Here is a 13,925-nt window from a genome sequence, read left to right on the forward strand (position 1 = left end):
CCTTCAGTGTGGAGTTTGCATGTTCTCCCTGTGTCAGCGTGGGTTTTCTCTGGGTACTCTGGCTTCCTCCCACAGTCCAAAGACATGCAGGTTAATTGGTGACTCTAAATTGACCGTAGGTGTGAATGTAAGTGTGAATGGTTGTCTGTCTCTATGTGTCAGCCCTGTGATAGTCTGTGACCTGTCCAGGGTGTACCCTGCCTCTCGCCCAATGTCAGCTAGGATCAACAATCTCCTGAGGGAAATATCTAAACCTTTAAAAGCAAAGTTCTCGAATATGTTCACCAGCTAGTCACTAACTCAGTTTACAATCTGGTGCTGGGCAGGTACTTTAATGGATTTGCAGAGCTTTTTCACTAAAAACACTGAAAAGATACTTTATGAGAGCTGTGAGTGTAATCAAACAGTAAAGCTGTGAGCTGTAAAACCATGACAATGTGCTGAAAGATGCTAAAATGCTCTGCAGAGCTGACAGGAGCTGCTGAGTCTGGTGAAATTCTGTGTGGAGCTGTCACTATGAAAGACACCTTTTACATTACAAGTAGTCACTTGATCCATTGTTGATATTAAATATTGATTTTTGCAACTTTAAAATCTGGCAACTACATTTCAGCATGGGTAAATGATAATTTGTGCTATTTTGTACACAAGTAAAATTATACATTTGCTCCTTCATGGGACAGAAACACAATTCAATCCTGACATAAGAGGTGGGAGTCAAATCACAATACGGCAGACACAACATACAGGTAGACTGAGAAAAAAATGCAGACATGTTACTAGTCTGAGTAGCTCAAATTAGTCCGCATTTGCATATTTGAATAGTTTCTAGCTTAGGAGGTTGATGGCTGCAGGGAGTTAAGTGATTCGGAGGCAGATAGTGCGAGGCAGGATGTACTGAGCTGTGCGCCAGAGGGCAGTCTGTAAAATGCTAGGTTGCCAAAAGCGGTAAAATTGGCAGTGTCTTTCATTGGCTTTTTTGTTGCTCTGGTGCCGTTCAGGTAGGGAGGCAGTCTTTACATAGTCTTTAGGGAAGACAACTGCAGGCTGGCTGCTTAACTGCTCAAATGACAAACTTCTGTTTTATCTTGGAACAGGGAGAGGCACAGTCGCATCAGATGATGCATCTGTAGAACCAGATCAGAATCGACTGTGAGACATTGATTTCCCTGAGGTTAATGCAGGAGGAACATTCTCTGTTAGACTCCTTGCTTAGATTAGCAATCTTGTCAACCCATTTAGGTGTTTTTCAAAAGCGTGCTCCCCGTGAATCTGACCGTCTCCGCTGAGCTCACAGCGGCAGCATGGATTAATAAGGGGAAACCAGCTTGTGGATTCATAACACCCAACACTGCTCTCTACTGTGTTTGCAGTGTAAAGGTCAGGACTGTTGTTGGCAAGCCGAGATGCCAGTTTTACAGCCTCTTTCTGGTAGACTGACTCTGTGTGTGTAATCTAAAAAGTTTGTTGTCAGGAAACTTGGTCCCTAAAGGCAAACGTACAGCTGTATATTTTCCATAACCACAGCTCACTTTTCATGGGTCACTGGTTATTTGTTATAGTGTATATACACATCATATTTACCAAGAACCTGATTTTTGTGTGAACATGTGTGTGTGTGTGTGTGTGTGTGTGTGTGCAGTTGGTGTATAGTGTTTAGTTGCATGATTAAATACTTTACTGGTGCTGTTTTCTCTTATGAATGGTAAAAAACATCATTAACTCCAAAAAAGCTTCCAAAATGAAGCTACAAGTATTAATATGGGTATGAATATTAATATCTATGCTCAGATAAGGTAAGCTAATTGTTTGCAGTCTTTAGAAGTGGAAATGCCAGCTCCTGCTGCAGGCCTAAATAATGTCCACTCCTGCCAAAGTCCACACCAACAGTTTTATTAAGCATATTTTTCATATAAAATATGTTGTCTAAAGTCCAAGTAAAGATCACCTGAGTGACGAAATTTTTCCCTGAACTTTCACAGTTCCCTTAAGAGCCACATAAGACTCTATAAAGCTGGTTCCTTTTTTAAGTGGGTTTCCACTGATGGGGAAACTTCTGTTTGCCGTTGTGTTTTAATTTTTTTGGTTTGTTCTACAAGTCATGTTACCTTTTAGGTACAGAGATTCATAGTTCTAGAGCAGGGGTGTCAAATGAACGACCCGCTGCCCTCCAGATGACTTCACAACAGTCATGATTATGCTTGCATTAGTCATTTGCACTAGATTCATCAACTCTAGAGCTTCTCATATTATTCTTACATCCCTTCATTGACATCTGTTGCACTATTCTGTCAGAATAGAAATCAATGCCACATCTTCATACAGAGTAAAAATAAAAAATACAGCTAGTCTGAAGAAATGTAACAGCCACATCTTTAATGGTTGAAACTATAAACCAGCACAAAAATGACAATTACCAACATAAGCCACCATGTTCTGAACAGACGCATTATAAACATTGTGACTTTGTACTAATACAAAGCGTGAGATGGATCGGCGGTTTGGTGCGGCTGCTTCAGGCGCCACACCAGTCCGTCGTGGTGAAGAGAGAGCTGAGCCGAAAGGCAAAGCTTTTGATTTACTGGTCCATCTACGTCCCAACCCTCAACTATGGTCATGAGCTCTGGGAAGTGACTGAAAGAATGAGATCGCTGATACAAGCAGCCGAAATGAGTTTCCTCCGTGGGGTGGCTGGGCTCAGCCTTAGAGATAGGGAAAGGAGCTTGGACATCCAGAGGGAGCTTGGAGTAGAGCTGCTGCTTCTTTGTGTTGAAAGGGGTCAGTTGAGGTGGTTTGGGCATCTGATCAGGATGCCTCCTGGACACCTCCCGTTAGAGGTGTTCCGGGTACGTCCCACNCATGAGCTCTGGGAAGTGACTGAAAGAATGAGATCGCTGATACAAGCAGTCGAAATGACTTTCCTCCGTGGGGTCTTAGAGATAGGGAAAGGAGCTTGGACATCCAGAGGGAGTTCGGAGTAGAGCTGCTGCTTCTTTGTGTTGAAAGGGGTCAGTTGAGGTGGTTTGGGCATCTGATCAGGATGCCTCCTGGACACCTCCCGTTAGAGGTGTTCCGGGTACGTCCCACTGGTAAGAGGCCCCAGGGCAGACCCAGAACACGCCGGAGGGATTGCATACGTCATCTGGCCTGGGAACACCTCGGGGTCCCCCAGGAGGAGCTGGAAAGTGTTGCTGGGGAGAGGGACGTCTGGGGTGCTTTGCTTGTTCTGCTGCACCCGCGACCCAGCCCCGGATAAGCGGATGAAAATGGATGGATGGATGGAGCATATAGGCCTAACAGAAAAATTTAAACTACTAAATAAACACTAGATCAGCACTAGTCAGGCATGATTGGAAATGAGAGCGGTCCCATCATTACTAGACTCTAAGCACCAGTACTGGCACCGAGGTGCGCATCACAGCTGAGACGGTGGAGCAGAGTCAAGAGGTGTGCTCACAGCTGTATTTGCAAACTATAAAATACATCACTGAAAAGTTAATAAACAATGATTCCTCTTCAGTAAAAGTCTAATATAATTCTGCTGCTGACAAATGTCAGGTCACTCATGCTTATAATATTTGATTGTTGTGTTAGCTAGTTAGTACAGTTAGTAATGTAGCAGGATTAACTGCTGTCAAGCCGCCAGTCACTCTAATCTCCATGGGCACATCAGCTAATGCTACAACTGTAGTGCATCTGTATACTGACATTAATATGTGTTACATTGAATAATACCTTCAAACAGCCTAGATCGAGCTGACGGGGGGAGCTAGTGACAGACTCAGCAAAGTTAACTACGTTCGGTTTCCAAAATAAGGTGTTGCAAAAATCACACAGCGTTATGGAAATACGATAAATTGGATTATATTCATAAGTGTAAAATTAATCACAAGTGTCCCTTATAAATTAAATACCACTAACTTGAGAGGAAAATGTCTTTATTCTTTGATTTTTGGGTTGCTGAAAATAAAAATTAAAAAGATTATTCCAACATACAGACACAAAACGCAAGTATTTTTAATGTATCAGTTTTTAGAGATATTCCAAGTAAAAGTCCCACATTTCTACCCTGAAACTTGAGGTGCCCAGCCCACTTGTCATCAGATTGGGCTGTATGTGGCCCCTGAACTAAAATGAGTTTGACACCCAGCTCTAGAGCTTCGTAATTTCACATCGAGCAGTGTTTAGTGTTGATTTTCAAGGCGACTCACCATCTGACCACCTCATGGCGTCGTCCAGCTGAGGTGGCAGCCCCTTCCAGAGCGTGCTGTCTTTAGGGTAGCCCAGGTCCATATGCCTCAGGTGGTCATCGTAGCGCCAGTAGTGGTTGTCCTTGAAGAAGTAGGTTTTGTCGTTGTGCAGCCAAACAAAGGCTGCATCCACTCCTTCCAAGGGCAGGCCAAAGTCACTGATTGGACGGGGGTAGCCCTCCTCCACGTTATTGTCTTTAAATACCCAGTACTTTAGACCTAAAGAGGGTGGACACAAAGGTCAGAATTAAAAGGAGAAGCAACTTGATTGTGGCAGAAATCATAATCACCATTGTTTTGTCAATATTGAGATCACGATTATTTAGCATGATTACTCATTGACTTTGGAAATGTCATGCATTAATTGAACTTTCAAACAACAGCCTTGTTTTATTAACAGTGGATTTTCTTGAACTTGAAATATAATATAAACTGAAAAGCAAAACTGAAAAAATAAATGTTAAAAAAAAGAGATAAATAAAATAATGTATAAAAATAAACACAGCATGAGAGTTGAGGGAGACACCCTGAGCTGCTGGCAGCAGAGCCATGGACTGTGCTTACTCTGAACAGCATGCATGGGAATGATTTACAATACAATATGGTGGGATATATTTTTAGCTTTTTTCCCTGGTGGTCTGAATAAGTCGCTAAATTTGTCACTAGACTATTTCGAAATAAAGTCATTCAGAAGAAAAGTTTCTAGGACCACCAATTTAAGATCCTGGCTGGAGCTCTGCTGGAAAACAAACTACGATATTCTGTGACTCCAAAACTGAAATTTATACAACAGGGGTCTCAGGGGCTGGAAAAATGCTGGAGGCTGTGTGGTAAATCAATGGCAGACCATTTCCATATTTTTCAGGGATGCCCAGTAATTTCTCCATATTGGCAAGAGATTTACAAAGAAATAAGGAACATCTTTGGAACAGAAGTCAGTTGTTGTTTTGTCATATTGTACTTGGGCAAAACCTTGGACAATATCTTGACCCAGGACAAATACCTTTACAAAGTACTTTTGGCTGTGACCAAGAAAGCCATCACACGGAGGTGGCAACAGGCAAGCCGACCATCAAAGGACAATTGGATTGCAATTATTAGCGACTGACTACGACTTGATCAATATAGAAAATGTTGGAAAAAATGGACCATATACCCAAAGGGATGTAACCTATTGACTGGTTAGTTGAAACACCCTGTTCTGTACAAGCGGCAACCTCCAGGGATGACGAGTGAAGCCAATGCCGAAGTGCCAAAAACTGCAGTTCGTTGAACGGCCACTTGAGGCAGGCTCCAAAAGCGAATCAATCCCCTTAGACCCCCATGTTAAAATGCTCAACTTTACAGCTGTTTTGGTCTCTATACCTAATTTCCCCTTTCATGACAACTGTACGGGGGGTAACTGATCCGTTTAAATTTGATTAAGGCTTAAAGTTGTGCATAATTAAGGGCGTGGTCACTGTGAGTGACAGGTGGCGCCATCACGGGTGGCTAAGTAGCCGCTGGCTGTCTGCTAGGCGCCATCTCAGCTAATTCGCAGGTCAGTGAACCTGACCTCTCAGCTGTGTTTGTGCCTTTTGGATATTTTGTTTTGTGAGGGAGCTGGCACCAAGCAGGAGCATGAGAGGGAGCAGCCAACACCACAGGGCTAGCCAATTTTTTCTTTTTTAAAATTTTATTAAAATTTTACATACTTTATTAATCCCCCTATGGGGAAATTCAAATTTTCACTCTGTTTGTCAATTACACACAGGTCCGAACACACACATGCACAAACTGGACCTATACATGCACAAAGTGGAGAGATGTCAGAGTGGGCTGCCCATGACAGGCGCTCCGAGCGGTTGGGGGGTTCGATGCCTTGCTCAGGGGCACCTCGGCAGTGCCCAGGAGGTGAACTGGCACCTCTCCAGCTACCAGTCCACGCGCCATATTTTGGTCTGGATGGGGACTTAAGCAGGCGACCCTCCGGTTCCCAACCCAAGTCCCTATGGACTGAGCTACTGCCGCCAAAGTAGCGTAGCTTGTTGGCCTAGCTTGTTAGCCTTAGCTAACTTAGCAGCTTCGAGCGAGGTGGGCGTGTTTAATCAACCAGGCTTCATTTGGCCCGCCTCTTTGCCCATTTTTGATTGGCCGGGAGTTGGGCGGAGTCAGGCACTGCCAAGATGGCGACGGCCAGAGCCGGCTACTTTGAGCTTCAAACCCGCTCCTCAGAAACCAATGGGTGACGTTAGGGTGACTACGTCCATATTTTTATACAGTCTATGGTTCTGTACCATTGTGTGGCTCTCACCAACCCCTGTACCCCCCTCCTTTTTTTCCCTTCGACCTGAAAACACCAACAAAAATTAAGCAAAAAAAAAGAAAAAAAAAAGAAGAAGAAACGTTGCCAAATCTTGTGAGAAAGTAGCCAAGTTGGCAACAGTATGGGCTGTAAAAAGCTGTGCACAATAGTTGTTTTATCTCGATTATCCTGTTTTCATAATGGTCGGAAGCCAAAATCGTAATCAAAAATAAAATTTGATATATTGCCCAGCCTGATATGGAGTAGATATCAGTCAGTCAAATAAAGCCACAGACAGATAAAAGAGAAAGTTGGAATCAGGTGGATACTGTACCTTTGAAAAAAACTATTTTGTGGTCCCCAGGTCTCTCATACACAGCATCCACACTGTCCAGGTTGGGGGGAAGGCCCCTCCAGAAGCGATGGATCTGAGCCGGACGAAGAGACACCAGGTGCTTCTCTCTTGTTAGTCGCCAAAAGTACTTTCCTATGACAGACAGGAACGGGGTAAGGCTCGGAACTTCTTCACGATATCCTATTATATAAGTCTATTTCCAGAAAAGCCGTGGTTAGTTACGACACATTGTGTGTGTCTGCAGTAATCCCATTACAGATTCATACCCATCCCTCATATGAACAGGGCTGGTGTGAACTGTAGCTTTAACAATTACTATTAAAGTGACTTTAAATTCCTATTTACGGAGATGTTTGGCCACTTTTATCCACCAGCGACTGAAAATATTGGGAAATTGTTGGAAAATGTTGTGCTCAGGAGGAGAGGTGTAATTAATTAGCAGGAAGGGAAACCTCAGCCAATAAACATCATGTACTGTTATGTTTAGAGAAATAATTTTAATAAGACTTTATTCAACATATTTGGCTAATGAAAGCTCTGTTGTCACGCTGGCAAATAAGCCCCAAAAAGATCCATTTCAGGCTCAGCAGATAACAAGTATACAGCAAAACAGTCTGGGCCCTAAAGGACCATTTTGTTGAGCCCGCAGAATATGTGACGGTGTGTGAGCCTGTGATACGAGCCCAGGGAGCTACACATGACTTGGCTTTGTATTGATCGCTGGAGCCACCACTGTGCCCAGCCCCTGTCTCTTACTCTTCCACTTTATCTCTTCTCCATTCACTTCTTTTTTCCCTCTTCTCCCTCACTGTCACTCTCCGTTTATCTGTCTGTCCGTCAGTCTTTCTCGTTCACTTTTTCCCTTTAAGGCTTGAATACCTTTGAAAAAGAAGGCCTCCCCTCGTATTTGGGCCACGGCGTCGAAGTGACTGGTGCATCTGTCTGGGGCGTCTCGTGCCAGCCTGAGGGAGGAAATTTAGAGGAAGGAGGAAAGAGAAGTCGGTAGACAAGGAATATATTTATGAATGGATTGCTGAATGGGCCAAACAGGCACAGGCCCAGGGGCCCAAAATGTCACTCATATTAACTCATACTGACCAGGAAGAGACTCAAAATGACCACAAAGACATGCAAAGGGACTGCAAATAGACATTAAATAACCACAAAAAGGGGCAAAACAAACATGAAGAGATACAAAATGCCTACAAAGAGACACAAAACGACCAACAATGACACAAAATGATCCGAGAGAGAAACAAAATGAACTCAAAGAGGCACAAAACGACTATATAGATGCATAACCGCCACAAAGGAGAGGTGGTGGGGCCTTTTGCACACCTGTACCCAGTGGCCCATTGTCACACACTCCGCCCATGAATGTATTAAATTCAATTTCATATTCTGAACATTGAGTGTTTGAGGTTATATACATACATACCTATTTTTTTTTTCATATAACAGACTCATTTTAAGGCATGCACTCAAAAAAAAAGCCCAAATCAGTCAAAGCCATTTGCATACAAAAAAACAACCCAACAGTGGTAATTGCGCCCACCTACTGAGTCAGTGTGAATATGTGCATGCATGTGCATGTTTTTCCTTCAATTAAATAGGCTAAACATCAGGTGAAATGCTATCACGCTGACATGCTGAGGTCCCCCAGTGCATTTATCCCCTGGGCTAATAAGTGATTTAAAGCACTGACGTGGCCGGCCTGCCAATGACGAAGCCATTAGCACCACAGGGCTGCCACTGTGAGTGGGAGCCCGCCAGCCCTCGCATTATCAACAAAGATCCCCATTCAGAGCTCTATTAACACGACACCGCTGCCTAGTGGTCGGCATTTGTGACCCATGTCAAGCATAATCCAGCTTTTCCACGCATCACGGCCAGATGGAGGTGGTGAAAAAATGAGTAATGAGGGCAGCGGAAGGCCGACACCACTGAGCCTGTTTAGTTAAAAACTGCATCATAGTATTTGTATGAGTGTGAGTGAATGCACAGAGGTCAGGAAGCACTGGGTGTTGTTGTCAGTGTAGTTTGAAACACAGCTTGATCGCTCCCTAAGCAAGCTGCCCTCACTTGATCCTATTAATTCAAGAGGCGATCAGAGAACAGTTAATTCTCTGATAAAGCAACTGGCCTCTGTTTATGCCTGATAATAATTAATGTATCAACATCTAAAAGGTTAGAGCTATGGCAAGTTTGCGAAAAGTGTTGTTCAGTGTTCAAATGTATGGATGAGCCCTTGTGGCCCTGCTATCTGATGTAAAGTGTAACAATATCCGGTGCCACGGTCTCAGCAATATAAAGGCCATACTAATAAGACATTTCCTGGTGGGGAGGACAGATACTGTAGTTTGATGCCCCGGCTCTTGATGTGCAGAACCATTTGAAATAGCAGACAAGAGACTCTTGAACTGAATCCAGGTCATCACTCAAAATTCACTTAGAGTTGATGTGCTGAGTCGTCTGACTGACGTGCTGCATCGCTGCACATTGAGGGTGGGTCTGTCCAAGTCTGTGGTCCACAGTGACATAACTTTACAACTATGGAACACATTGTGATTAAATTTTATATTGATATTAATGGTCCTTAGTGATTTGTTCTAACATTGAAATGAGCAGTTAAATGTACAAATACTGCAGATGTGCTCAGACCAATACCATAAATAAAAAAGGCCGGGAGCTCAAGTATGAAAATGATGACATAGTCAGAAAAACAGATTTGTGTTCAATAGAATTAAATAATTTGACATCATAATAAGAGAGAGAAAAACTTAGGCTATATTATTCCACTCCAAAAAGTTAATCATACAATTTGACTGTTTTTTTCCCATATTTCTAGCTTCCATATTGGATTGTTTGCCAAACATTATCAATAAATGTATGATTAACTCCTCGACCACATCACACCAATTTTAGCCTCTTTATATTGGCTCCCTGTTTGTTTTAGGATTGACTTTAAAATCTTATTGATTACTTTTAAGGCTCATCAGCAGACTTGGCGTGCTCACTCAAAGAGTAATTGGGTGCCGGTCCATAAAATCACAGCGAAGTAGAAAAACCCGACAGCACTCACTAATAAGTATAATACTTTTAATATAGTGGAAAATAGAAAGAAAGCTTGTGCTTTAAGATTTTCTATTTTTACCTCCGCCAAGGAGGTTATGTTTTCGCCGGCGTTGGTCTGTTTGTTTGTCTGTTTGTTTGTCTGCAAAATTACTCAAAAAGTTACGAACGGATTTTGACGGAATTTACAGGAAAGGTGGATAATGGGACAAGGAACAGATGATGAAATTTTGGTGGTGATCGGTTGAAGCAAAGTGGATAAAATAATAAATAAAGTCTATCGTCTGACAGCCTCAGCAGCCAATTCCAGTTTCTAAAGACGGTCAAAATAGCACCATCTGGTGGCTGGAAAGCACGTCTTGTTCTACTTGCTAAATATTGTAATTCTAAAGTCGAAATTAATGTTCTGTGTTGGAAAAAAAGAAAGTGAAAAATACAAAAAAACATATTATATTCTGTGTTGGTACAAAATAAAAATGAAATGAATACACCACAGTGTCTCCATGGTGAAGGCATATATAACCTAATAATGATAGTGATGCAAATAACTTAAATGTGATGCAGGCTGCAAAATCTGATGCAGAGGGGGAGGGAATATCACCTACTTGGCGGAGGTCTGCACTCTCTGAGTGCTTTTCTAGTTCTATTATATTTATACTACTCGATGCATCACTGAGGTTTGCATTTATGGATGGTCTATATTTGTATCTTTTTCCTGAACCAGTTGGTTTCTGTTAAAAGGGAGACACGTCCACAAACCATTTAACGCTGGGGATGGCTATGAGCTGAAACGCATCCGTTTGACTGCTGCTGTGCAATCCACTATATTAAAAGTACTGTACTTATTGGTAAGTGCTGTCTGTTTTTTTACTTTACTTTTAAGGCTCTTCATGGCTCCAGATGACTTTTCAGACCCTAATGAACCTCTGAGTAGTTTGAGATCCTCGGGCAGAGGTCTTCTGCTTGTTCCAGAGTCCAGGCTGAACACTAAAGGGGACAGAGCTTTTGCAATCAGGGCCCCGAGGCTCTGGAATGACCTGCCCAAGGATATGAGGCTGTCTCAGTCACTGGTTTTGTAAGTCTCTCCTAAAAGCATACTTCCTATGGGACAACAAATCCTGAGTTTATCTGAGCTGTCTGTCTATTTTATCGTTATCTTGTTGATTTTATTTCCCATTTATTTTCTTGATTTTAGTTTTGGCCTTCCTTATTTTATCTCTTACTAGATGATGTTTTATGACATGTTATTTGTTTTATTGTCCTGGTGTTTAAAATGTGTTTAGTTTTATTGTACAGCACTACTAACTGTGATTTGAAAGGTGCTATATAAATAAAGGTTTTTAATTATTATTGTCACACTTTTCATGTACAAAACCTACAGTGACGCCCTTGCAGTCAGTTACAATATCATACTTAGGCCATGTTTACACGAAAACGATCCACTGAAAACAGAATCGTGTCTCATTTTCGTGTTGAAAACTTTCCGCGTTTAGACGACAACGTTTTTATAACAATCGCCGTGCACACGGCTCCGCAAAAATGACCAAAAACGCTGCAGTATACATGCCAGGCCAGTAGTTGGCGGTGTGACGCTTACTCTTCCTTCTTCAGAGCGGCAATGTATAAACAAACAAAATGGCAACCCCACGAGCGTTTGTCTGGACGGACGACGAGGTGGAGTTGCTACAGTAAATCTACACTATGATGGGGAAGCGTTGATTAATTCAACAGGGTGAGCAGCACAAGCAGAGCTCGGGAGTCCGCCATTGTTGTTGTGATGGTCGACTTTCTCGCGCATGCCTAATGACTGGAAGCGTAATGCGTTTCCAAAAAATTGCACTCTGGAACCCACAACATATAGTCCCTAAATTGAGAACAAAGAGTAGGTGAGTGAATGTAATGCTAAAATAAACGTGTAAAAGTTTCAGGCTCAGCATTTCAAAAATTACATATTTTTTCATGGTCCATGGCTGCCAATTTTAATGGTCCACAGAGGATGAACCCTGTGGGGATTGTTCTTAATCACCACTCTGTCAAATATCCACATGTACATATCCATTTTGACTGTTCTACTATCTCTGTCTTTAATAGACGTTTGCTAACCAGAACAGTCGAGCTCTTTGTGTTGCACTAAAAGAACAATACATCTTCTACTTACAAGAGGGTGGATCTGTTTTCAGGAAGATCCAGCAGGACGGGAGGTTCAGCCGTCTGGGCGGGGTTGCCTGGTCGATTTGTATGGGACACCGAGTCTCTGACACCTAGAGAGGATGTGTAATTAAAGAACAAATGAACACTCGAAAGACAAGGCAATTAGAGGAGCACTTCCCCCCAAATGACCACCTGTGTATCAATTACTCACCCTGTTGCAATCAATTCAGGAAGAAAACTTTGTTTTGCTTGCATATCTACACGGCGAACAAACAATCCAAAAGCTGAGAAAATTGTTAATGTATTGGAACAAATGGGGGCCATGTTTAACATCGGTAAAGGTATATCTAAACATATGTTTACAAAGTCCCACACAACCTGTGCAGTATAATTCAAGTCTCATTTATCCAGTCGTATGCTCAGTACTTCCCAAACACATGCACTTTCACTAAAATTTAAAACACTTCTGCATTGTCTATGCCTGAGCATATAGGCAAAAGTGTTTTAAATAGTAGTGTTTCAGGAAAAATGCATGTACTGAGCATACGACTGGATATGAGACTCGGATTTTACTGTTGTGAGAGTTTGTAAACAGATGTTTTGATATAGTTTTGCTGTTGTTAAACATGGACCCCTATGACTTCAATTCATCAAGACTTTTCTCCATTTTTGGGTTCTTTATTCACCATAGAGGCATGTGAAAAAAACAAAGTGTACTTCATGAATTCAACATAACGCAGGGTGAGTAACTGATTTACAAATGGTCATTTGGGGGGTGAAGTATTCCTTTAATTGCCTGTGTGCTCTGCGAACTTGTGTGGGGTATTTTTTTTGCCATTATAATAACCGATTGACATCCTGCTGATCTTGATTTGTTGGATCACGTCCTCCTCGTTTAGTTTCATGGCACCACAATATAACATTAAATATATAGCATGAAATGCTTACTCTTAGTTCTGTCTTAGTATCTTTGCGCTTTTTCTTAATTTAATTCAACTCCCTCCTTCAAAGTCCTGGCCTTCAGCTTTCTTTCCTGCACTTCATTCTTGTCTTCATGATCATTAGTCTCTCCCCCCGCACACTGCTACTCTCTATATCAGTCAATAGTGTGATAAGGTCATGTGCCATAAAGAGGTCCAATTAACTCAATCTGTGTTTTCATTAATCAATAACCTTGCTCTATAGAGCAATTGCTCTTTCTCTCTCTGTCCCTCCCACACACACACACACACACACACATAGAGCAGTGGATGAATGTTCTCTCCTACCATAGAGCTGCCAGACGCGGACCTTGTCTTCGTAGGGGAGGTCGTATTTCAGAGGGTCTCCTACGGGACCCTGGTAGTACGGTCTCATGATGGACTCTATGGCCGAGGTGTGGACCAGGCCGATGGCGTGACCGAACTCATGGACTGCAACCGCAAACAGATCCATCCCATGAGAGTCTGAAGGAGACAGAGAGAGAGAGATCAGGCAATATGTTTTTACCCATTTTATATCAATGTGTAGGACTCCACATGCTAAAAATGGATCATGAATGGGACCATTTACAACACGTAAAAAAAAGGGGGGGTTGCGCAATCTTTATGAAGCTTTGGGTTAGTTCATCGTCACATACTGACGTTTGGTCATGGGCTCTCCACGTCCACATACGACGTGCAAGGTATCCTGGGTGTGTTGGTTTTTGACGTTCTGGGACACCATGTCAAGTTCTGCCTGTTACATGCATTGTCCTTTTTCAAAATGAGCGCACTACGTTGGTACAACACGTGATTAGGTTTAGGAAAAAAGAACAGGGTTTAGCTTTATAATC

The 13,925-nt window shown here is 42.4% G+C and overlaps 1 protein-coding gene across 1 annotated transcript in view; it reads right to left on the reverse strand.

Moving 5' to 3' along the window:
* Positions 1 to 13,925, reverse strand: part of mmp17a (matrix metallopeptidase 17a) — a 142,317-nt gene that overhangs the window by 11,156 nt on the left and 117,236 nt on the right. The window contains exons 5-9 of the mRNA XM_050053582.1: positions 13,381 to 13,557; positions 12,120 to 12,222; positions 7,769 to 7,851; positions 6,869 to 7,021; positions 4,212 to 4,469 (exon numbers count right to left, since the gene is read on the reverse strand). Coding sequence (XP_049909539.1) covers positions 4,212 to 4,469; positions 6,869 to 7,021; positions 7,769 to 7,851; positions 12,120 to 12,222; positions 13,381 to 13,557 — 774 coding nt within the window. The remainder of the gene's footprint in view (positions 1 to 4,211; positions 4,470 to 6,868; positions 7,022 to 7,768; positions 7,852 to 12,119; positions 12,223 to 13,380; positions 13,558 to 13,925) is intronic.

Source organism: Epinephelus moara, chromosome 9 (genome assembly GCF_006386435.1).
Source record: "Epinephelus moara isolate mb chromosome 9, YSFRI_EMoa_1.0, whole genome shotgun sequence".
Classification (NCBI taxonomy): Eukaryota; Metazoa; Chordata; class Actinopteri; order Perciformes; family Serranidae; genus Epinephelus; species Epinephelus moara.